Genomic DNA, 27,786 nt, shown 5'->3' with positions numbered 1-27,786 from the left:
GTTATTCCCACATACATGGCTGTATTATTTGTTATTCCCACTTACATGGTCGTATTATATTTTACTCCCACATACATGGAGATATTATATGTTATTCCCACTTACATGTCTGTATTATATGTTATTCCCACTTACATGGCTGTATTATACAGTCAGGTCCATAAATATTGGGACATTGACAGAATTCTCATATTTTGGCCTCTATTCACCACCACAATGGTTTTGAAATGAAACAAACAAGATGTGATTTACCTGCAGACGTTCAGATTTAATTTTAGGGTAATTACATACAAATCAGGTGAACGGTGTAGGAATTACAACAGTTTCAATATGTGCCTCCCACTTTTTAAGGGGCCAAAAGTAATGGGACTATCAACTCAAAAGCTATTTCATGGACAGGTGTGGGCTATTCCCTCGTTATTTCATTATCAATTAAGCAGGTAAAAGGTCTGGAGTTGATTCTAGGTGTGACATTTGCATTTGGAATCAGTTGCTGTCGACTCTCAATATGAGATCCAAAGAGCTGTCACTATCAGTGAAGCCATCATTAGGCTGAAAAATCAAATCAAACCCATCAGAGAGATACAAAAACATTAGGTGTGGCCAAATCAACTGTTTGGAACATTCTTAAAAAGAAAGAATGCACCGGAGAGCTCAGCAACACCAAAAGACCCGGAAGACCACGGAAAACAACTGTGGTGGATGACAGAAGAATTATTTCCCTGGTGAAGAAAAACCCCTACACAACAGTTGGCCAAATCAAGAACACTCTCCAGGAGGTAGATGTATATGTGTCAAAGTCAACGATCAAGAGAAGACTTCACAAGAGTGAATATAGAGGGTTCACCACAAGATGCAAACCATTGGTGAGCCACAAAAACAGGAAGACCAGATTAGAGTTTGCCAAACAATATCTAAAAAAGCCATTACAGTTCTGGAACAACATCCTATGGACAGATGAGACAAAGATCAACTTGTACCAGAGTGATGGGAAGAGAAGAGTATGGAGAAGGAAAGGAAGTGCTCATGATCCGAAACATACCACCTCATCAGTGAAGCATGGTGGTGGTAGTGTCATGGCGTGGGCATGTATGGCTGCCAATGGAACTGGTTCCCTTGTATTTATTGATGATGTGACTGCTGACAAAAGCAGCAGAATGAATTCTGAAGTGTTTCAGGCAATATTATATTCTCATATTCAGTCAAATGCTTCAGAACTCATTGGACGGCGCTTCACAGTGCAGATGGACAATGACCCGAAGCATACTGCAAAAGCAACCAAAGAGTTTTTTAAGGCTAAAAAGTGGAATGTTATGCAATGGCCAAGTCAATCCCCTGACCTGAATCCGATTGAGCATGCATTTCACTTGATGAAGACAAAACTGAAGGGAAAATGCCCCAAGAACAAGCAGGAACTGAAGACATTTGCAGTAGAGGCCTGGCAGAGCATCACCAGGGATGAAACCCAGCGTCTGGTGATGTCTATGCGTTCCAGACTTCAGGCTGTAATTGCCTGCAAAGGATTTGCAACAAAGTATTAAAAAGTGAAAGTTAGATTTAGGATTGTTTAGTTTGTCCCATTACTTTTGGCCCCTTAAAAAGTGGGAAGCACATATAGAAACCGTTGTAATTCCTACACCGTTCACCTGATTTGTATGTAATTACCCTCAAATTAAATCTGAAAGTCTGCAGTTAAATCACATCTTGTTTGTTTCATTTCAAAGCCATCGTGGTGGTGACTAGAGGACAAAATATGAAAATTCTGTCAATGTCCCAATATTTATGGACCTGACTGTATGTTATTCCCACTTACATGGCTGTATTATATGTTATTCCCACTTACATGTCTGTATTATATGTTATTCCCACTTACATGTCTGTATGATATGTTATTCCCACTTACATGTCTGTATTATATGTTATTCCCACTTACATGTCTGTATTATATGTTATTCCCACTTACATGGCTGTATTATATGTTATTCCCACTTACATGGCTGTATTATATGTTATTATCACTTACAAGGCTGTATTAATAATAATAATCACTTTGTAATACTGAAAATTCATAGCTCATGTCTATATATATTATAATAGTTGTGAGGCCTGATCTCAGGTAAGGTGAGGACACGGTTATAGTTAAAGGCCTGATCTCAGGTAAGGTGAGGACACAGTTATAGTTAGAGGTCTGATCTCAGGTAAGGTGAGGACACTGTCATAGTTAAAGGCCTGATCTCAGGTAAGGTGAGGACACTGTTATAGTTAGAGGCTGGTCAGAGGCCTGATCTCAGGTAAGGTGAGGACACGGTTATAGTTAGAGGCCTGATCTCAGGTAAGGTGAGGACACAGTTATAGTTAGAGGCCTGATCTCAGGTAAGGTGAGGACACGGTTATAGTTAGAGGCCTGATCTCAGGTAAGGTGAGGACACGGTTATATTTAAAGGCCTGATCTCAGGTAAGGTGAGGACACTGTCATAGTTAAAGGCCTGATCTCAGGTAAGGTGAGGACACTGTTATAGTTAGAGGCTGGTCAGAGGCCTGATCTCAGGTAAGGTGAGGACACGGTTATAGTTAGAGGCCTGATCTCAGGTAAGGTGAGGACACAGTTATAGTTAGAGGCCTGATCTCAGGTAAGGTGAGGACACGGTTATAGTTAGAGGCCTGATCTCAGGTAAGGTGAGGACACTGGTGTAGTTAGAGGCCTGATCTCAGGTAAGGTGAGGACACTGGTGTAGTTAGAGGCCTGATCTCAGGTAAGGTGAGGACACGGTAATCGTTAGAGGCCTGATCTCAGGTAAGGTGAGGACACGGTTATAGTTAGAGGCCTGATCTCAGGTAAGGTGAGGACACTGTTATAGTTAGAGGTCTGATCTCAGGTAAGGAGAGGACACGGTTATAGTTAGAGGTCTGATCTCAGGTAAGGTGAGGACACGGTTATAGTTAGAGGTCTAATCTCAGGTAAGGAGAGGACACGGTTATAGTTAGAGGTCTGATCTCAGGTAAGGTGAGGAGACGGTTATAGTTAGAGGTCTGATCTCAGGTAAGGTGAGGAGACTGTTATACTTAGAGGCCTGATCTCAGGTAAGGAGAGGACACGGTTATAGTTAGAGGTCTGATCTCAGGTAAGGTGAGGACACGGTTATAGTTAGAGGTCTGATCTCAGGTAAGGTGAGGACACGGTTATAGATAGAGGTCTGATCTCAGGTAAGGTGAGGACACGGTTATAGTTAGAGGCCTGATCTCAGGTAAGGTGAGGACACGGTTATATTTAAAGGCCTGATCTCAGGTAAGGTGAGGACACTGTCATAGTTAAAGGCCTGATCTCAGGTAAGGTGAGGACACTGTTATAGTTAGAGGCTGGTCAGAGGCCTGATCTCAGGTAAGGTGAGGACACGGTTATAGTTAGAGGCCTGATCTCAGGTAAGGTGAGGACACAGTTATAGTTAGAGGTCTGATCTCAGGTAAGGTGAGGACACGGTTATAGTTAGAGGCCTGATCTCAGGTAAGGTGAGGACACTGGTGTAGTTAGAGGCCTGATCTCAGGTAAGGTGAGGACACTGGTGTAGTTAGAGGCCTGATCTCAGGTAAGGTGAGGACACGGTAATCGTTAGAGGCCTGATCTCAGGTAAGGTGAGGACACGGTTATAGTTAGAGGCCTGATCTCAGGTAAGATGAGGACACTGTTATAGTTAGAGGTCTGATCTCAGGTAAGGAGAGGACACGGTTATAGTTAGAGGTCTGATCTCAGGTAAGGTGAGGACACGGTTATAGTTAGAGGTCTAATCTCAGGTAAGGAGAGGACACGGTTATAGTTAGAGGTCTGATCTCAGGTAAGGTGAGGACACGGTTATAGTTAGAGGTCTGATCTCAGGTAAGGTGAGGAGACTGTTATACTTAGAGGCCTGATCTCAGGTAAGGAGAGGAGACTGTTATACTTAGAGGCCTGATCTCAGGTAAGGAGAGGACACGGTTATAGTTAGAGGTCTGATCTCAGGTAAGGTGAGGACACGGTTATAGATAGAGGTCTGATCTCAGGTAAGGTGAGGACACGGTTATAGTTAGAGGTCTGATCTCAGGTAAGGTGAGGACACGGTTATAGATAGAGGTCTGATCTCAGGTAAGGTGAGGACACGGTTATAGATAGAGGTCTGATCTCAGGTAAGGTGAGGACGCGGTTATAGTTAGAGGCCTGATCTCAGGTAAGGTGAGGACACTGTTATAATATTCATTGTCATCTCATAGTACTGTAGTTGCCCTGTATAACTATCACAAGTAAAGCATACAGGTAGTGTTACTCTTACCTTGCCTTCTCTTTGAATTAAGGTGATTAACATTGGCTACGACAAATGGCGTAGAAAAGGAGCGACTCTTACTAATGCTCCCCAGAAGAGCGTTATTCCAGGTGTCGGAGCTGCTACTGCTGGGAAATGAATGGATAGAAGAATGAAATCAGCAATGTAAGAACATAAATCTATAAATGTGAGAAAAGCTTGTACAGAAGCAATTGTGTGATTACTGATCCCAGACGGTATTGTTACACTAAACTCCCCTCCATCAGTGTAAGCTAATGTGTAATACTATGGAGTCTATGTGTCACCCACATACTGTCCAGTGTTTGTCTGGGGCATAGGTGCAGGTGGTGCGCAGAGGAGCTTAGTGCTTACAACCAAATCACCATGGTCCTGCCCCCCAATGTGGGGGCAATGTGCCGCGGGTGTGGGGGCCATGATAATGTGATTCATAGAGACCCAGAACATACACTTCACTGGGCAACTGGTATGGATCCGGGAAGCTGGTAGATAGTATGGTGGCAGGACATTATACAGGAGCCCAGCACTATCACATACATTATAGAGGAGCCCATCACTATCACATACATTATACAGGAGCCCAGCACTATCACATACATTATACAGGAGCCCAGCACTATCACATACATTATACAGGAGCCCAGCACTATCACATACATTATAGAGGAGCTCAGCACTATCGCATACATTATAGAGGAGCCCAGCACTATCGCACACATTATAGAGGAGCCCAGCACTATCGCATACATTATAGAGGAGCCCAGCACTATCACATACATTATAGAGGAGCCCAGCACTATCGCATACATTATAGAGGAGCTCAGCACTATCGCATACATTATAGAGGAGCCCAGCACTATCACATACATTATAGAGGAGCTCAGCACTATCGCACACATTATAGAGGAGCCCAGCACTATCACATACATTATAGAGGAGCCCAGCACTATCACATACATTATAGAGGAGCCCAGCACTATCACATACATTATAGAGGAGCCCAGCACTATCGCATACATTATAGAGGAGCCCAGCACTATTGCATACATTATAGAGGAGCCCAGCACTATCACATACATTACAGAGGAGCCCAGCACTATCACACACATTATAGAGGAGCCCAGCACTATCACATACATTATAGAGGAACCAGCACTGTCACATACATTATACAGGAGCCCAGCACTATCACATACATTATAGAGGAACCAGCACTATCACATACATTATAGAGGAGTCCAACACTATCACATACATTATAGAGGAGCCCAGCACTATCACACATTATAGAGGAACCCAGCACTATCACATACATTATAGAGGAGCCCAGCACTATCACATACATTATAGAGGAGCCCAGCACTATCACATACATTATAGAGGAGCCCAGCACTAACACATACATTATAGAGGAACCAGCACTATCACATACATTATAGAGGAGCCCAGCACCAGCACATACATTATAGAGGAGCCCAGCACTATCACATACATTATAGAGGATCCCACCACTGTCACATAAATTATAGAGGAACAAGCACTATCACTTACATTATAGAGGAACCAGCACTATCACATACATTATAGAGGAGTCCAGCACTATCACATACATTATAGAGGAGCCCAGCACTATCACATACATTATAGAGGAACCCAGCACTATCACATACATTATAGAGGAACCCAGCACTATCACATACATTACAGAGGAGCCCAGCACTATCACATACATTATAGAGGAACCCAGCACTATCACATACATTATAGAGGAACCCAGCACTATCACATACATTACAGAGGAGCCCAGCACTATCACACACATTATAGAGGAGCCCAGCACTATCACATACATTATAGAGGAACCAGCACTGTCACATACATTATACAGGAGCCCAGCACTATCACATACATTATAGAGGAACCAGCACTATCACATACATTATAGAGGAGTCCAACACTATCACATACATTATAGAGGAGCCCAGCACTATCACACATTATAGAGGAACCCAGCACTATCACATACATTATAGAGGAGCCCAGCACTATCACATACATTATAGAGGAGCCCAGCACTATCACATACATTATAGAGGAGCCCAGCACTAACACATACATTATAGAGGAACCAGCACTATCACATACATTATAGAGGAGCCCAGCACCAGCACATACATTATAGAGGAGCCCAGCACTATCACATACATTATAGAGGATCCCACCACTGTCACATAAATTATAGAGGAACAAGCACTATCACATACATTATAGAGGAACCAGCACTATCACATACATTATAGAGGAGTCCAGCACTATCACATACATTATAGAGGAGCCCAGCACTATCACATACATTATAGAGGAACCCAGCACTATCACATACATTATAGAGGAACCCAGCACTATCACATACATTACAGAGGAGCCCAGCACTATCACATACATTATAGAGGAACCCAGCACTATCACATACATTACAGAGGAGCCAGCACTATCACATACATTATAGAGGAACCCAGCACTATCACATACATTATAGAGGAACCCAGCACTATCACATACATTATAGAGGAACCCAGCTCTATCACATACATTAAAGAGGAGCCCAGCACTATCACATACATTATAGAGGAACCCAGCACTATCACATACATTATAGAGGAACCCAGCACTATCACATACATTATAGAGGAGCCCAGCACTATCACATACATTATAGAGGAGCCCAGCACTATCACATACATTATAGAGGAACCCAGTACTATCACATACATTATAGAGGAGCCCAGCACTATCACATACATTATAGAGGAGCCCAGCACTATCACATACATTATAGAGGAGCCCAGCACTATCACATACATTATAGAGGAACCCAGCACTATCACATACATTATAGAGGAGCCCAGCACTATCACATACATTATAGAGGAACTCAGCACCATCACATACATTATAGAGGAACTCAGCACTATCACATACATTATAGAGGAGCCCAGCACTATCACATATACAAGCTCTCATCCGAACCTGCTGCTACATGCTCTTTCCTCCCTGTTTATCTCATCTGTGTCACACCTGCTTGTCTGCCCCTCCTCTTTAGAATGTAAGCTCTTACGAGCAGGGCCCTCTACCCTCTTGTGCTTCTCCTTACTTTACCTTCATCTACTTCTTACTCCCCACTAGGGCACCTAACACTTGGTTGCTTTGTTCTGTTGCTTATCTGGGTGTTATGGTCGCTAATGTAGCAATGTATATTATCCATGTCCTTGTCCTGTATTGTTCTGTAAGTCACTGGTCACCTATTTGTCTATGTACTGTGTAAGGCGCTGCGGAACACTTGTGGTGCCATATAAATAAAAAATAATAATAATATTGATAATATGGCACATTACAGGATATTAGAGGGAGGAGAGCTGTATAGGAACATTGATCTATAGGTGACAGGACATTATTGAGGAACCCAGCACTGTATGAGAACACAGGTCTATATGTGACAGGCTATTGTAGAGGAACTTGGCACAGGTTTAAATGTGATGGCTTAGAGAGCAATATAATCTTCCTGATGCTATAATAAAATAGTGAAAAAGAGAGAGAAGGACACTACCCTGGTACCTGGAGGAGGTTGTGTCAGTGGGTTTAATACTGCCACTGCGGTCTCTTCTCACCGGTGCTGGTTCTAGAGTCGGTAATCCGGTGGCAGATGTGGTTGTGGTCCACGTGGAGGAGACTCTGCGCAATAGTCCTGATGGCAGACTCCTCCGTAATCGCTAGAGACAAACAAACTGATAAGAGACACAACCTACAGGACATGACGAGATACACCCTATAGGACCCTACAGGACATGATGAGATACACTCTATAGGACCCTACAGGACATGATGAGATACACCCTATAGGACCCTACAGGACATGATGAGATACACCCCATAGGACCCTATAGGACATGACGAGATACACCCTATAGGACCCTACAGGAGATGATGAGATACACCCTATTGGACCCTATAGGACATGATAAGATACACCCTATAGGACCCTACAGGACATGATGAGATACACCCTATAGGACCCTACAGGACATGATGAGATACACCCCATAGGACCCTACAGGACATGATGAGATACACCCCATAGGACCCTACAGGACATGATGAGATACACCCCATAGGACCCTATAGGACATGATAAGATACACCCTACTGGACCCTATAGGACATGATGAGATACACCCTATAGGACCCTACAGGACATGATGAGATACACCCTATAGGACCCTACAGGACATGATTAGATACACCCTATAGGACCCTACAGGACATGATTAGATACACCCTATAGGACCCTACAGGACATGATGAGATACACCCTATTGGACCCTATAGGACATGATAAGATACACCCTATAGGACCCTACAGGACATGATGAGATACACCCTATAGGACCCTACAGGACATGATGAGATACATCCTATAGGACCCTACAGGACATGATGATATACACCCCATAGGACCCTACAGGACATGATGATATACACCCCATAGGACCCTACAGGACATGATGAGATACACCCTATAGGACATGATAAGATACACCCTATTGGACCCTATAGGACATGGTGAGATACACTCTATAGGACCCTACAGGACATGATGATATACACCCCATAGGACATGATAAGATACACCCTATAGGACCCTACAGGACATGATAAGATACACTCTATAGGACCCTACAGGACATGATGAGATATATCCTATAGGACCCTACAGGACATGATGAGATACACCCTATAGGACCCTACAGGACATGATGATATACACCCCATAGGACATGATAAGATACACCCTATAGGACCCTACAGGACATGATAAGATACACTCTATAGGACCCTACAGGACATGATGAGATACACCCTATAGGACCCTACAGGACATGATTAGATACACCCTATAGGACCCTACAGGACATGATTAGATACACCCTATATGACCCTACAGGACATGATGAGATACACCCTATTGGACCCTATAGGACATGATAAGATACACCCTATAGGACCCTACAGGACATGATGAGATACACCCTATAGGACCCTACAGGACATGATGAGATACATCCTATAGGACCCTACAGGACATGATGATATACACCCCATAGGACCCTACAGGACATGATGATATACACCCCATAGGACCCTACAGGACATGATGAGATACACCCTATAGGACATGATAAGATACACCCTATTGGACCCTATAGGACATGATGAGATACACCCTATAGGACCCTACAGGACATGATGATATACACCCCATAGGACATGATAAGATACACTCTATAGGACCCTACAGGACATGATGAGATATATCCTATAGGACCCTACAGGACATGATGAGATACACCCTATAGGACCCTACAGGACATGATGATATACACCCCATAGGACATGATGAGATACACCCCATAGGACATGATGATATACACCCCATAGGACATGATGATATACACCCCATAGGACATGATGATATACACCCCATAGGACATGATGATATACACCCCATAGGACATGATGAGATACACCCCATAGGACATGATGAGATACACCCATAGGACATGATGATATACACCCCATAGGACATGATGAGATACGCCACATAGGACATGATGTACTGTATAGTTTCTGTGCAAGAACCCAATAACTGAATTTATTAATAAATGACTGAATTGCTATAACTGGCATCTAACACTCAGCCCGGACTGGTGTCACACAGACATATAACCTGATGCATGGTATGTGCAGGTGTTATTGTGCAGGAAGCCAATGATACAGTGTCACCTGCCCGTAGTGTCTATAGCATGGATACGTCAGCTGCGCACATCCATATATACATGGAAGGAATCTGGAACGCTCTTATATATTATGGCAGAAGCTGAGGGATGATGGGAGACGGAGCAGGAATAACAACATGGCACCCAGGGCGGTCGCCCAGGGCCACACTTAGGTGCATCACCAGCGTGGGGGGGCACTGTGGCGTATGAGAACTGGGGTTTCTATGTGGCATAATGTGACCTGGGGCGCTACAGTGTGTATAACACATATGTGATGCTGGGCGTTATTACACATTAGCAGCAATGCCAGCATAACTTATATTATAGAGAATGTTATAGGCAGGGGCGACCACAAACCTTGCTCAGGCCCTGATGGGAGATAAGAAAAGAAAGTTACCGGAGTTTGCTGCCGAACACTTGGTTTCACGGGTTACCTTTGGTATTGTCATCTTGTCGCCTTTTTCGGGCCCTTCCTCTGAATCTGAACAGGCGTAGTTCTCGTTGAAGGTGACCAGAGGGTTGACTCTCGGCCTATGGATGGGCTGGAAGCTCAGCTGGGTGCTTAGCAGATTGCTGACGGCACGTAAGGACGAGCAGACGTGGGGGGGTAAGGAGGCGTCAGCTAGTAAATCTGTGATAAGACCATGGGCTTCCCCCATTACAGCGATGTCTACAGTGATGCTGGTACCTGACGACTAAAATGAGAATAAGCACAGCGTCAGAATCAATACAATCTGGGGTTTATCTGACCCTGGAAAGAAAATTAGATTTGTTAAACTACAGAGAACAGGTCATATAACATGCCAATATTACTATCAAATAACGGTCATATAACATGCCAGTATTACTATCAAATAACATGTCAATATTACTATCAAATAACGGTCATATAACATGCCAGTATTACTATCAAATAACGGTCATATAACATGCCAATATTACTATCAAATAACGGTCATATAACAAGCCAATATTACTAACAAATAACGGTCATATAACATGCCAATATTACTATCAAATAACGGTCATATAACATGCCAATATTACTAACAAATAACGGTCATATAACATGCCAATATTACTATCAAATAACGGTCATATAACAAGCCAATATTACTAACAAATAACGGTCATATAACATGCCAATATTACTACCAAATAACGGTCATATAACATGCCAATATTACCATCAAATAACGGTCCTATAACATGCCAATATTACCATCAAATAACGGTCCTATAACATCCCAATATTACCATCAAATAACGGTCATATAACATGCCAATATTACCATCAAATAACGGTCCTATAACATGCCAATATTACCATCAAATAACGGTCCTATAACATGCCAATATTACCATCAAATAACGGTCATATAACATGCCAATATTACCATCAAATAACGGTCATATAACATGCCAATATTACCATCAAATAACGGTCATATAACATGCCAATATTACTAGCAAATAACTGTCATATAACATGTCAATATTACTACCAAATAAGGGTCATAGATATAACATGCCAATATTACTACCAAATAAGGGTCATATAACATGCCAATATTACTACCAAATAAGGGTCATATAACATGCCAATATTACTACCAAATAAGGGTCATATAACATGCCAATATTACTACCAAATAAGGGTCATATAACATGCCAATATTACTACCAAATAAGGGTCATATAACATGCCAATATTACTACCAAATAAGGGTCATATAACATGCCAATATTACTACCAAATAACGGTCATATAAGTATTCTGCAGGCACCATCTAGGGAGCATAATATCGGCCCTTGTGACGATTTACATTCAGAATATAACATGTAATAAATGTGACCATCAATCTAATGTCTCAATACATCTATGCGTCTCGCGTTCAATTATGTGATTATCCTGTGTTACAATTAATCTTAAAAAAGTGAGATTTTCATACACAGAAAATGATAGTTAATACATTAGGGCTAGATATAGATTTAAATGTAATATTATGTGTATTGTGGAAAAGGTAAAAGGTGACGTTTCTGCTCATTTCTCTCTATCACACATGGATCACTAGTCACGTCCTTCTCATACCCACATCTGTAAATCTGGCTGTTACTTAGGAGACTGCAAGTTAGTATACAGAGAAGGCTCCGTCCCCTGTGCACAATAATAACCCTGTCATCTTTCAGCAGATGGAGTGTGACAGGGGTGGTCTCAGAGGAGGGGACCCCTATATACGCTCGTGGAGTACAATGGGCAAGTTTAGTTTGTTACATGTAATTATTTCTGAATAAGGCAGCAGCAGTTGATACAGTTTAATGTCCAATAGGAGACTGATGGGAAGCAGGTGGGAAGCTGCAATTACTAAGGACGTTGCCGGATTCTCCGGATAACTAGAAATAAAACTGTAATTATTATGGACGGATTTATAAATAGATGTTCAATTAACTGAATCACTTTAATCAGTACAGTAAGAGCAGCTGAGGCCCAGGCATGGAGACCTGCACAGTTACAGGCGACGGAGGTGACTGGGGTCAGGGGGTATAATCCACACATGAAGGGGCCTATGTACAGAACAATGACAGCCCCCTTTCCAGGCCTTTGCCTCTGTACTGCGTCAGGTTACAGCAGAGAAATCCCTGTCCTGTCACACAGCGTCGCGCCCCCATAGCCTGGTGCTACAAGTCTGAGCAATGTATCCAACTACCATTAGCTCAGCCCCCAGCAACATGATTCAGGGAATGGCGGCAATACAACGCGATCCCTGGTTTCCCGTCCCCACCTAGACCTCCATCTACACGTACCCCCCGGATCTTATGCCCAGAGTATGTATGCCCAGAGTATACCCAGAGCATGTATGCCCAGAGTATGCATGCCCAGAGTATGTATGCCCATAGTATGCCCAGAGTATGTATTACCAGAGTATTTATGCCCATAGTATGCCCATAGTATGTATGCCCATAGTATGTATGCCCAGAGTTTGTATTACCAGAGTATTTATGCCCAGAGTATGTATGCCCAGAGTATACCCAGAGCATGTATGCCCATAGTAAGCCCAGAGTATGTATTACCAGAGTATGTATGCCCATAGTAGGTATGCCCAGAGTATGTATGCCCATAGTATACCCAGAGTATGTATGCCAAACCTTGTAAAGGAGGTAGAATCAGCCACAGAAGTCATCACTGCGCTTTTCCTACCGGCGCCTGTGTACTGAGAACACGGGTCACATGTAACCGCACAGTCAGTTTGTAATACAGAGACCCCACTTTTAAACAGAGCCGACTACTAGTTTCTAACGTCATGAAATCACTATAGTCTGGGATGCACTGGGCATGCGCAGTACTATGAGACTCTAAACGCCATAGCGCAACTAGCAGGGCACTATGTGGCGTACTGTATGGAGCGCCGCACACCACTTTCTTGAGCACACAGTACATCAGCAGTACAGTGGCATAAAGAAGCATAGTAATGCCAGGTGGTGGGAAGCTTGGGACAATGTATTGAGTTCAGTAGGGTTGGATAACAATACTGAACTTCAATTGCTCGGTCTTTTTGCAATGCTGGGAGTGCGTCTTTTTGGTCAACACAGATATCTGTATAAATGACAGCACTCACACACCTCCAAGTGATTTCTTTTTAATCCTGTAGTGAAGATTTAAAAAAAAAAAAATAATAATAATAATTTCCAAGTCTCGAACCCCAGAACAAGCACTGTAGTAAGGTGATCACCTAACCTCTAGCCCACACGCCAGCCATATCAAGAGCCGCACCTGTCATGTATGTGATGTGATGTCTGCGAATTACAGCAGGCAATGTGTACAAGGTCAATAGCGAGCTCATCCGTGTGCACTCCACCCACCCGCTGCTGTTTTAATAATAACAAAATGTGCCTTCGTTACAAATTATTATACTAGTACATACAGTATATACACAGTACCCCACCATTAGAGAATAATTCATACCGTCTCATTGTAAGCTCTCATTATTGCACAGTATCGGTTATACCGTCATAAGAACACGACAATTACACTACTGTACAGTTATGTATGTGTACTGATTTGCGTCCCGTTCTAAGAGCTTATGTGATATTAAAAATATTGGTTGTGTGAACATGCAATATGCAGATATACTGTGTGATTGTGATATCTATACAATGTAACAGTCTGGTATTCAGTACAAATGACATCAGTGGAGCACTCGCCACCCAGCGGTTAAGCGCTGTATAACATGCCGTACCGTATCTTTCATTGAAGAATACCACGGTACGCCAAAGTCCAGCCATCACGTAACGTTCCATGGCGCGACACAGAGGCCTGAATGGTGCGCTATGAGCAACACACTATCCTGGCCCATCTGTATCATACCATAACATGTAATATATCATTTATCATAGCAGCCTTCAGCTTAACTAGATTAGAGATTGTGGGCCTGATTCAGAGGTGGACGGAGACGCGGCTGCGTCTAATGGCGGTCACCCAGCTGCGACTCTATGCAAATGCCTCTACAGAGCCCGTCCCTGGTATACATCCGTGTGTATGACTGTGCCAGGACTGAGACGCCCAATGTCAGCGTCAGTAGACGTAGTAATACCACCTGGTGCGTCTGCAGACGCCATCATCAGTCGCAGCATCCTTACATGCACCAATCCCTATAGCAGGGACAGATTTACTGTGTACGGCCGGAGCGTCTGATTACGCAACCACTTCAAGGAGACGCCCAAAACACGCCCATAAGATGCCCATAAGACACCCATAAGACGGTACCCTGCGCCTTCAGCCTATGCGTACCCTGAGCAGAGATATGGCGCCCCCTGGCCCTGGTAACTGGGATAACTGACCACAACATACACCAATGACTGGGACAATAGAAGGTGCCTGATACTGATGGGGTCTAGATACAAGATGGGGAGGGGGGGTAATCCTGTATTATTATCAGTAACACAATGCAGCTTTCTTATCCCATAGTGTCACGTTCTCAGTGGGTCACATGACGAGCGTGGCACCAGACAGGCTTCTTTCTTAATAGCGAAAGAAGTCGATAAGCAAAGTTTATTTTTCACACTTCTTTCACTTCCACCTCACATCACTTCCGTCTGCCCCATAGTCAGCTACAGAGTTACAATTATCTGACAGATTGCAAAACATTGCAAAAAATTATATATATATTACTGTTAGGAAAAAGCGAATAAAAAGATGGATAAGAGAATAGAAAGATGGATAAGAGAATAGAAAGCTGGATAAGAGAATACAAAGCTGGACAAGAGAATACAAAGTTGGATAAGAGAATACAAAGCTGGATAAGAGAATACAAAGCTGGATAAGAGAATACAAAGTTGGATAAGAGAATAGAAAGCTGGATAAGAGAATACAAAGCTGGATAAGAGAATAGAAAGCTGGATAAGAGAATAGAAAGCTGGATAAGAGAATACAAAGCTGGATAAGAGAATACAAAGTTGGATAAGAGAATAGAAAGCTGGATAAGAGAATAGAAAGCTGGATAAGAGAATAGAGAGCTGGATAAGAGAATAGAAAGTTGGATAAGAGAATACAAAGCTGGATAAGAGAATACAAAGCTGGATAAGAGAATACAAAACTGGACAAGAGAATACAAAGCTGGATAAGAGAATACAAAGCTGGATAAGAGAATAAAAAGCTGGATAAGAGAATACAAAGCTGGATAAGAGAATACAAAGCTGGATAAGAGAATACAAAGCTGGATAAGAGAATAGAAAGTTGGATAAGAGAATACAAAGCTGGATAAGAGAATACAAAGCTGGATAAGAGAATACAAAGTTGGATAAGAGAATACAAAGCTGGATAAGAGAATACAAAGTTGGATAAGAGAATACAAAGCTGGATAAGAGAATACAAAGCTGGATAAGAGAATACAAATCTGGATAAGAGAATACAAAGCTGGATAAGAGAATAGAAAGCTGGATAAGAGAATAGAGAGCTGGATAAGAGAATAAAAAGCTGGATAAGAGAATACAAAGCTGGATAAGAGAATACAAAGTTGGATAAGAGAATACAAAGCTGGATAAGAGAATACAAAGCTGGATAAGAGAATACAAAGCTGGATAAGAGAATACAAAGCTGGATAAGAGAATAGAAAGTTGGATAAGAGAATACAAAGCTGGATAAGAGAATACAAAGCTGGATAAGAGAATACAAAACTGGACAAGAGAATACAATGCTGGATAAGAGAATACAGAGCTGGATAAGAGACTACAAAGCTGGATAAGAGAATAGAAAGTTGGATAAGAGAATACAAAGCTGGATAAGAGAATACAAAGCTGGATAAGAGAATACAAAGCTGGATAAGAGAATACAAAGCTGGATAAGAGAATAGAAAGCTGGATAAGAGAATAAAAAGCTGGATAAGAGAATACAAAGCTGGATAAGAGAATACAAAGCTGGATAAGAGAATAGAAAGTTGGATAAGAGAATACAAAGCTGGATAAGAGAATACAAAGCTGGATAAGAGAATACAAAACTGGACAAGAGAATACAATGCTGGATAAGAGAATACAGAGCTGGATAAGAGACTACAAAGCTGGATAAGAGAATAGAAAGTTGGATAAGAGAATACAAAGCTGGATAAGAGACTACAAAGCTGGATAAGAGAATACAAAGCTGGATAAGAGAATACAGAGCTGGATAAAAGAATACAAAGCTGGATAAGAGAATAGAAAGTTGGATAAGAGAATACAAAGCTGGATAAGAGACTACAAAGCTGGATAAGAGAATACAAAGCTGGATAAGAGAATACAAAACTGGACAAGAGAATACAATGCTGGATAAGAGAATACAGAGCTGGATAAGAGACTACAAAGCTGGATAAGAGAATAGAAAGTTGGATAAGAGAATACAAAGCTGGATAAGAGACTACAAAGCTGGATAAGAGAATACAAAGCTGGATAAGAGAATACAGAGCTGGATAAAAGAATACAAAGCTGGATAAGAGAATACAAAGCTGGATAAGAGAATACAAAGCTGGATAAGAGAATACAAAACTGGATAAGAGAATACAAAGCTGGATAAGAGAATACAAAGCTGGATAAGAGAATACAAAGCTGGATAAGAGAATACAAAGCTGGATAAGAGAATAGAAAGTTGGATAAGATCCATTACAGAAACAAGTAAATATCATCACCTAAAAGCAACAAGTGCTATAATAGACATTTTGGGGCTAACAAGTGATCACATTGTCAGTTTTCCCAGAGATTGTGCGCACCGCGTCATTTCCACCTTCCAGGAAACTTGTTCTAATGTTTTGCTCTGATTTTAGAGGTATTTATGGGGTAATCTGAACCCGCTTTGCCCGTGATTTGGATTTTGTTCTGCCCAAACTATCAGTAGAACATGTTGGAGAGGTCGCAGATGTGAATGTGAGGTGGCGGATATTGCTTCCTCATAGCGAGTACACATATAAAGGCATACGTGTACACGTCTCCGCTACGTGACGCCCTTATATTTCTCATCACTGCACACTTGCATCAACCCTATAACACTTATAACACAATATCACTTATAAAACATCTTTTTTTATGGTTGATTTTACCAGCTTTACATGTTACAATGCAGTTATTATTTTACTATCCGTCCAATATGGACTCATTCAGATCATGAATCAACAAGACACCATTTTCCTTTCATCAGTAACTGCTAGAAAGACAATAAAACGCGTTGGGTCCTCGTCCCCACCACCCTCCTCGGCAATTTCTCATTGTTTTCGTTACATTTTTAAGCAACAAGTTTGGCCTCTAATCCAGAACACAAAATATTTTTTTAGATGTAAATAAATTTAATTCAAACCATCCAAAAAAACGTTCCTGTCGGGAAGTTAACTTTTCAAAACTCTCAGATGAACTTTTTATTTAGCGCCAAGGTAAATTGTCGCTGGGTAAAGCAAATATAAATTCCAGCAGGACTGGCAGCTGGGATACGGCAGAGAGCGAAAGTCCTCTTTGGAAAGAAATACATCAAGTTAATTAACTTTTCAAGAGCAATATGAAATGAGGCAGCAGTGAAGGATATTGAGATTTTTTTTTGGACAGATATCTGGAAAATCTGGATGGGAATCTGGATGATGAGCGCAAGCAGCCGCACACACAAAATATCTGGTCGCAGAGAGTCGGTTTCGTTCCAAGGGCATAAAACATTCAGCAATGAAACAACATCTTCTTGGAATAGATGTCCCAGGAAACCGCCGTCAGATGATGGAAATATTCCCTTCTGAAAATCCAATGATCGCTTCCAAAGTTGGAGTCAATCTCCGTATTGTCAGTTCCGCATCTGGCATCTCGTTACTCGTGGTCAGGGTTGAATAATACTGAGATTCCATCGTGCCGGACAAGTCATCGCTCCTCAGGTAACATCTGACGCAGGACGCAATTCACATGACCTCACTTTGTTTTATGGGCAGACACTGACCAAAGACCGGAACACGTGTGGGAGACTCATGTCCCAGGAACAAAACTTCAGTCACTGCTGCATGAAAACATCAATCTAAGAACTGTATAGAAAATAAAATCTGTCAAACACATTATAAAAAGTTAATACGGTCTATTGTCATGAGAAAAATGTCAATATATCTTTAGATCTAAATGACGACCATTATTATCTAGTAGTTATAAGGCGCTACGAGGGTTCCTGAACACTGTACAAGGGAGTGAGCCGCACATGAGGATACCTATGTACAGACAGTCACATGGATACATGATTACACTGAGCAGTTAGCATAACTATGTAGAAAAGATAAAGAAGATGGCCCTGCTCATATGAGCTTACAATCTATAGAGGACATTGGAGGACACAATGGGAGAGAAGGGCAGAGAGTTAGGAGGAGGGTTGGTAAGCTAGAATGAAAAGTGAATTTTATGGGCACGCTTGGCGGTCGGGAGACTGGAAGAAAGTGTAATGTGGCGGGGGGGGGCATTCCAGAGGTCAGGAGCAGCCCAGGAGAAAGGGAGGAGGTGAGGTCGCAATCATTAGCAAAACCTAGAGGACAGGAGGGAGTGTGAGTGTGACTATGCATGGCGTAATGAGACCAGGTGTACGAGAACACGTTTATATTGCAGAGTTGGAAAATGCAGGAATGGGAGAGGAACTGTATATGGGGGGATGCTGAAAGGGTCAAGAATGAAACCAAGACATTGGGAACAGAGAGCATCCTGAGACCAATCATGTGTGGGGTCACTTCTCAGCCAAGGGAGTGGGCTCACTCACAATTCTGCCTAAGAACACAGCCATGAATAAAGAATGGTACCAAAACATCCTCCAAGAGCAACTTCTCCCAACCATCCAAGAACAGTTTGGTGAGGAACACAATGCCTTTTCCAGCATGAAGGAGCACCTTGCCATAAGGCAAAAATATCACTTTATCAACTAAGTGGTTCGGGGAACAAAACATCGACATTTTGGGTCAATGGCCAGGAAACTCCCCAGACCTTAATTCCATTGAGAACTTGTGGTCAATCCTCAAGAGGCGGGTGTACAAACAACAACCCACAAATTCTGACAAACTCAAGCATTGATTAGGTAAGAATGGGCGGCCATCAGTCAGTATGTGGCCCAGAAGGTGAGTGACAGCTGCCAGGGCGAATTGCAGAGGTCTTGAAAAAGAAGGGTCAACACTGCAAATATTCACTCTCTGCATAAACTTAATGTAATTGTCAATAAAAGCCTTTGTCACTTATGTAATGCTGTAATGTTACCTCAGTATACCATAGTAACATCTGACACTTATGTAATGCTGTAAAGTTACATCAGTATACCATAGTAACATCTGACACTTATATAATGCTGTAATGTTACCTCGGTATACCATAGTAACATCTGACACTTATGTAATGCTGTAATGTTATCTCAGTATACCATAGTAACATCTGATACCGGGCCGTTCCCGGTGGTAGACACAGACTTCCCGGCCTCAGAAGCCGTCAGGACCCGGTCCGGCTGCGGTAAGCTTCAGCTGCCGCAGCCTGGCGGAAGGGACAACAATCGCGGTCGATGGTGCCGATGGTGATGCCTTGGTCACAGCGCTGGGATCATGCAGATTCAGCAATGCGGTGTCTGACACCTCCTCCCGCATCGGAGATGGACGGAATTGCACAGCTGAAGTGCAAACCTCAGAATGTGTGTGTGACTACTCCGCCACTAGATGGCAGTAAGGTACCTGCTGACAGACTTCACACATGTTCCTGAGCCGATGGAATAAGTCACATGTACCAATCAGGGCCGTAGCTAGGGTAGTGCGGCCGGTGCCATGGCACAGGGGGCGCTGTTTGGGGCTGTCAGTTTTCTGTTTATTATCATTCTCACTTGTAGCTTCCTCTTATTTCATCCCCAGCATCTCCTGGCCTCCCCTATCTCTTCCCTGGCCCTTCCCCATGAGGCCATGGCCCTCTCTCAGGTGCACTATATTATGTCCCTATTTATCCCCAGCATCTCCTGGCCTCCCCTATCTCTTCCCTGGCCCTTCCCCATGAGGCCATGGCCCTCTCTCAGGTGCACTATATTATGTCCCTATTTATCCCCAGCATCTCCTGGCCTTCCCTATCTCTTCCCTGGCCCTTCCCCATGAGGCCATGGCCCTCTCTCAGGTCCACTATATTATGTACCTATTTATCCCCAGCATCTCCTGGCCTCTCCTATATCTTCCCTGGCCCTTCCCCATGAGGCCATGGCCCTCTCTCAGGTGCACTATATTATGTCCCTATTTATCCCCAGCATCTCCTGGCCTCCCCTATCTCTTCCCTGGCCCTTCCCCATGAGGCCATGGCTCTCTCTCAGGTGCACTGTATTATGTCCCTATTTATCCCCAGCATCTCCTGGCCTCCCCTATCTCTTCCCTGGCCCTTCCCCATGAGGCCATGGCTCTCTCTCAGGTGCACTGTATTATGTCCCTATTTATCCCCAGCATCTCCTGGCCTCTCCTATGTCTTCCCTGGCCCTTCCCCATGAGGCCATGGCCCTCTCTCAGGTGCACTATATTATGTCCCTATTTATCCCCAGCATCTCCTGGCCTCCGCTATCACTTCCCTGGCCCTTCCCCATGAGGCCATGGCTCTCTCTCAGGTGCACTATATTATGCCCCTATTTATCCCCAGCATCTCCTGGCCTCCCCTATCTCTTCCCTGGCCCTTCCCCATGAGGCCATGGCCCTCTCTCAGGTGCACTATATTATGCCCCTATTTATCCCCAGCATCTCCTGGCCTCCCCTATCTCTTCCCTGGCCCTTCCCCATGAGGCCATGGCCCTCTCTCAGGTGCACTATATTATGTCCCTATTTATCCCCAGCATCTCCTGGCCTCCCCTATCTCTTCCCTGGCCCTTCCCCATGAGGCCATGGCCCTCTCTCAGGTGCACTATATTATGTCCCTATTTATCCCCAGCATCTCCTGGCCTCCCCTATCTCTTCCCTGGCCCTTCCCTATGAGGCCATGGCCCTCTCTCAGGTGCACTATATTATGTCCCTATTTATCCCCAGCATCTCCTGGCCTCCCTTATCTCTTCCCTGGCCCTTCCCCATGAGGCCATGGCCCTCTCTCAGGTGCACTATATTATGTCCCTATTTATCCCCAGCATCTCCTGGCCTCCCCTATCTCTTCCCCGGCCCTTCCCCATGAAGCCATGGCCCTCTCTCAGGTGCACTATATTATGTCCCCATTTATCCCCAGCATCTCCTGGCCTCCCCTATCTCTTCCCTGGCCCTTCCCCATGAGGCCATGGCCCTCTCTCAAGTGCACTATATCATGTCCCTATTTATCCCCAGCATCTCCAGGCCTCCCCTATCTCTTCCCTGGCCCTTCCCTATGAGGCCATGGCCCTCTCTCAGGTGCACTATATTATGTCCCTATTTATCCCCAGCATCTCCTGGCCTCCCCTATCTCTTCCCTGGCCCTTCCCCATGAGGCCATGGCCCTCTCTCAGGTGCACTATATTATGTCCCTATTTATCCCCAGCATCTCCTGGCTTCCCCTATCTCTTCCCCGGCCCTTCCCCATGAAGCCATGGCCCTCTCTCAGGTGCACTATATTATGTCCCCATTTATCCCCAGCATCTCCTGGCCTCCCCTATCTCTTCCCTGGCCCTTCCCCATGAGGCCATGGCCCTCTCTCAAGTGCACTATATCATGTCCCTATTTATCCCCAGCATCTCCTGGCCTCCCCTATCTCTTCCCTGGCCCTTCCCCATGAGGCCATGGCCCTCTCTCAGGTGCACTATATCATGTCCCTATTTATCCCCAGCATCTCCTGGCCTCCCCTATCTCTTCCCTGGCCCTTCCCCATGAGGCCATGGCCCTCTCTCAGGTGCACTATATCATGTCCCTATTTATCCCCAGCATCTCCTGGCCTCTCCTATCTCTTCCCTGGCCCTTCCCCATGAGGCCATGGCCCTCTCTCAGGTGCACTATATTATGTCCCTATTTATCCCCAGCATCTCCTGGCCTCCCCTATCTCTTCCCTGGCCCTTCCCCATGAGGCCATGGCCCTCTCTCAGGTGCACTACAGGAGATTTCTGCTACGTCAGTGAGACGGGGAGATTGCTGCTACGTCAGGGAGACGGGGAGATTGCTGCTACGTCAGGGAGACGGGGAGATTGCTGCTACGTCAGTGAGACGGGGAGATTGCTGCAGTGTCAGTGAGACGGGGAGATTGCTGCAGTGTCAGTGAGACGGGGAGATTGCTGCAGTGTCAGTGAGACGGGGAGATTGCTGCTACGTCAGTGAGACGGGGAGATTGCTGCTACGTCAGGGAGACGGGGAGAGTGCTGCTACGTCAGGGAGACGGGGAGAGTGCTGCTACGTCAGGGAGACGGGGAGATTGCTGCAGTGTCAGGGAGACGGGGAGATTGCTGCTACGTCAGGGAGACGGGGAGATTGCTGCTATGTCAGGGAGTCTCCCCAACAATCAGAAAAGGTTGGCAAGTATGATTTACACAAAGGATTGTAACAAAGGCGGCAAGTGCATTATTGTCAGTATTATCCCCCAGTCATATAACGGCTTCTTTTATTCAACTCAGGGGTCACTGAGATAACAAAAAAACACTTATTGCAAAAATTTCTGAAACATGTATTTAATACACAAAAGCAAAGGATGCTCAGTTAGTATAATACAGTACACTCGGCGCTCAGATACTATATTACTGCACACACAGCGCTCAGATACTATAATACTGTACACACGATGCTCAGTGACTATAATACAGTACACCCAGCGCTCAGTGACTATAATACAGTACACCCAGCGCTCAGATACTATAATACTGTACACATGATGCTCAGTGACTATAATACAGTACACCCGGCGCTCAGTGACTATAATACAGTACACCCGGCGCTCAGTGACTATAATACTGCACACATGATGCTCAGTTACTATAATACAGTACACCCGGCGCTCAGATACTATAATACTGCACACATGATGCTCAGTGACTATAATACAGTACACCCGGCGCTCAGATACTATAATAGTGCACATACGATGCTCAGTTATTATAATACAGTACACCTGGCGCTCAGATACAATATTACTGCACACATGATGCTTAGTTACTATAATATAGTACACAAGGTGCTCAGATGCTATAATACAGTACACCCGGCGCTCAGATACTTTACTACTGCACACACAGAGCTCAGTTACTACAATACAGTACAATCGGCGCTCAGACACTATATTACTGAGAACACGATGCTCAATTACTATAAAACAGTACACCTGGCACTCAGATACTATAATACAGTATACCCGGCGCTAAGATACTATATTACTGCACACATGATGCTCAGTGACTATAATACAGTACACCCAGCGCTCAGTGACTAAAATACTGCACACATGATGCTCAGTGACTATAATACTGTACACCCGATGCTCAGTGACTATAATACAGTACACCCGGCGCTCAGTGACTATAATACAGTACACCCGGCGCTCAGTGACTATAATACAGTACACCCGGCGCTCAGTGACTATAATACAGTACACCCGGCGCTCAGTGACTATAATACAGTACACCCGGAGCTCAGTGACTATAATACAGTACACATGATGCTCAGTTACTATAATACAGTACACCCGGCGCTCAGATACTATAATACTGTACACATGATGCTCAGTGACTATAATACAGTACACTCGGCGCTCAGTGACTATAATACTGCACACATGATGCTCAGTGACTATAATACTGCACACATGATGCTCAGTGACTATAATACAGTATACCCGGCGCTCAGATACTATAATACTGCACACACAATGCTCAATCACTATAAATCAGTACACCCGGCGCTCAGATACTATATAAGTGCACACACGATGCTCGATTAGTATAATACAGTACACCCGGCGCTCAGATGCTATAAAACTGCACACACGATGCTCTGTGACTATAATACAGTATACCCGGCGCTCAGATACTATATAAGTGCACACATGATGCTCAGTTACTATAGTACAGTACACCCGGCACTCAGATGCTATAAAACTGCACACACGATGCTCAGTGACTATAATACAGTACACCCGGCGCTCAGATGCTATAAAACTGCACACACGATGCTCAGTGACTCTAATACAGTATACCCGGCGCTCAGATACTATAATACTGCCATACACGATGCTCAGTTACTATAATACAGTACACCCAGCGCTCAGATACTATAATACTGCCATACACGATGCTCAGTTACTATAATACAGTATACCCGCGCTCAGATACTATAATACTGCCATACACGATGCTCAGTTACTATAATACAGTATACCCGCGCTCAGATACTATAATACTGCCATACACGATGCTCAGTTACTATAATACAGTATACCCGCGCTCAGATACTATAATACTGCCATACACGATGCTCAGTTACTATAATACAGTATACCCAGCGCTCAGATGCTATAAAACTGCACACACGATGCTCAATGACTATAATTCAGTACACCCGGCGCTCAGATACTATATAACTGCCCACACGATGCTCAGTTATTATATTACAGTACACCCGGCGCTCAGTGACTATAATATTGCACACATGATGCTCAGTTACTATAATACAGTACACCCGGCACTCAGATACTATTATACTGCACAAACAGAGCACAGTGACTATAATACTGCACACACAGCGCTCAGGGCCTGATTCAGCAAGGAACGCAGTGTGCGAACCAGACGCTACGCAGACGAACGACAGAGTGATTAACAGGAAGTGCCATTTGTGGGTGGTGATGGAGTGTAGCCGTTCAAACGCAGGCGTGCCAGTGCGTTTCAACGACGTTGAAGGGGCATGCATAAACTATCCACTGCAATACCAGACGCTTCCTGAGTACTCATTTCGTGTGCAGAAGTTAGCAATTCCTCAGTGACTATAATACGGCACACACAGCGCTCAGTGACTATAATACAGCACACACAGCTCTCAGTGACTATAATACAGCACACACAGCGCTCAGTGACTATAATACCGCACACACAGCTCTCAGTGACTATAATACGGCACACACAGCTCTCAGTGACTATAATACAGCACACACAGCGCTCAGTGACTATAATACGGCACACACAGCTCTCAGTGACTATAATACGGCACACACAGCGCTCAGTGACTATAATACCGCACACACAGCGCTCAGTGACTATAATACGGCACACACAGCTCTCAGTGACTATAATACCGCACACACAGCGCTCAGTGACTATAATACGGCACACACAGCGCTCAGTGACTATAATACCGCACACACAGAGCTCAGTGACTATAATACCGCACACACAGCTCTCAGTGACTATAATACAGCACACACAGCTCTCAGTGACTATAATACGGCACACACAGAGCTCAGTGACTATAATACCGCACACACAGCTCTCAGTGACTATAATACGGCACACACAGAGCTCAGTGACTATAATACCGCACACACAGCTCTCAGTGACTATAATACAGCACACACAGCTCTCAGTGACTAATACGGCACACACGGCGCTCAGTGACTATAATACGGCACACACGGCGCTCAGTGACTATAATACCACACACACGGCTCTCAGTGACTATAATACCACACACACAGCTCTCAGTGACTATAATACAGCACACACAGCGCTCAGTGACTATAATACAGCACACACAGCGCTCAGTGACTATAATACCACACACACGGCTCTCAGTGACTATAATACCACACACACAGCGCTCAGTGACTATAATACGGCACACACAGCTCTCAGTGACTATAATACGGCACACACAGCGCTCAGTGACTATAATACGGCACACACAGCGCTCAGTGACTATAATACCGCACACACAGAGCTCAGTGACTATAATACGGCACACACAGCTCTCAGTGACTATAATACAGCACACACAGCTCTCAGTGACTATAATACGGCACACACGGCTCTCAGTGACTAATACGGCACACACGGCGCTCAGTGACTATAATACGGCACACACGGCGCTCAGTGACTATAATACCACACACACAGCTCTCAGTGACTATAATACCACACACACAGCTCTCAGTGACTATAATACAGCACACACAGCGCTCAGTGACTATAATACAGCACACACAGCTCTCAGTGACTATAATACGGCACACACAGCTCTCAGTGACTATAATACCGCACACACAGAGCTCAGTGACTATAATACCGCACACACAGTTCTCAGTGACTATAATACGGCACACACAGCTCTCAGTGACTATAATACCGCACACACAGTTCTCAGTGACTATAATACCGCACACACAGTTCTCAGTGACTATAATACGGCACACACAGAGCTCAGTGACTATAATACCGCACACACAGTTCTCAGTGACTATAATACGGCACACACAGCTCTCAGTGACTATAATACGGCACACACAGTTCTCAGTGACTATAATACGGCACACACAGCTCTCAGTGACTATAATACAGCACACACAGCGCTCAGTGACTATAATACAGCACACACAGCTTTCAGTGACTATAATACAGCACACACAGCTCTCAGTGAATATAATACAGCACACACAGCTCTCAGTGACTATAATACAGCACACACAGCTCTCAGTGACTATAATACAGCACACACAGCTCTCAGTGACTATAATACAGTACACACAGCTCTCAGTGACAATAGCACTTGAGGCTGATCTTCAGAAAAGCTCAGAAAATAATTGTATAATAATTCACCTTATTACCAGGTGCTGGGGTTCTGGGTTCCGGAGCAGCAGTGTCCCCATCGCTCGTCTGTGATATAAGTGACAGTTGTGGGAAAACAACAATCACACAGCTTTCCGGCAATGGGCGAGAATTGTGCCAGTTACTAAGGGATATAACACTGGCTTCCTCTTTTCTGCCAGAGCTCTGACACTTTTATCATACTCTTGTTTAATGGTCTCATTTATTCGATGCCAGAGAGAAGGAAGTGAGGTATCAGAGCAGACAGTAAATCTCAGCAGATAGGTAAACGTCTGACACCTTATCCCGTTCCCTGAGATGCTGTACATAACATTGGGGGATGCCAGTTCCTACCAACAGTGTCCAGCTTACCCTCTACATACCTGTACAACCATCAGGTGCCAGGCAGTGTCCACAGAGCTTACACTCTACATACATGTACAACCAT

At 44.0% G+C, this 27,786-nt stretch overlaps 1 protein-coding gene across 1 annotated transcript in view; it reads right to left on the bottom strand.

The window, feature by feature from the left end:
• PDE3A (phosphodiesterase 3A) overlaps positions 1-27,786 on the bottom strand; it is a 145,749-nt gene that overhangs the window by 73,804 nt on the left and 44,159 nt on the right. The window contains exons 2-4 of the mRNA XM_088462662.1: positions 10,579-10,839; positions 7,926-8,080; positions 4,302-4,420 (exon numbers count right to left, since the gene is read on the bottom strand). Of these exons, the coding sequence (XP_088318788.1) occupies positions 4,302-4,420; positions 7,926-8,080; positions 10,579-10,839 (535 nt within the window). The remainder of the gene's footprint in view (positions 1-4,301; positions 4,421-7,925; positions 8,081-10,578; positions 10,840-27,786) is intronic.

This window comes from Taudactylus pleione, unplaced genomic scaffold (assembly GCF_031769625.1).
Source record: "Taudactylus pleione unplaced genomic scaffold, aTauple2 ptg000052l, whole genome shotgun sequence".
Taxonomy (NCBI): Eukaryota; Metazoa; Chordata; class Amphibia; order Anura; family Myobatrachidae; genus Taudactylus; species Taudactylus pleione.
The sequence above is the reverse complement of the archived record's forward strand: the minus strand, read 5'-3'. Positions and strand labels throughout refer to the sequence as shown.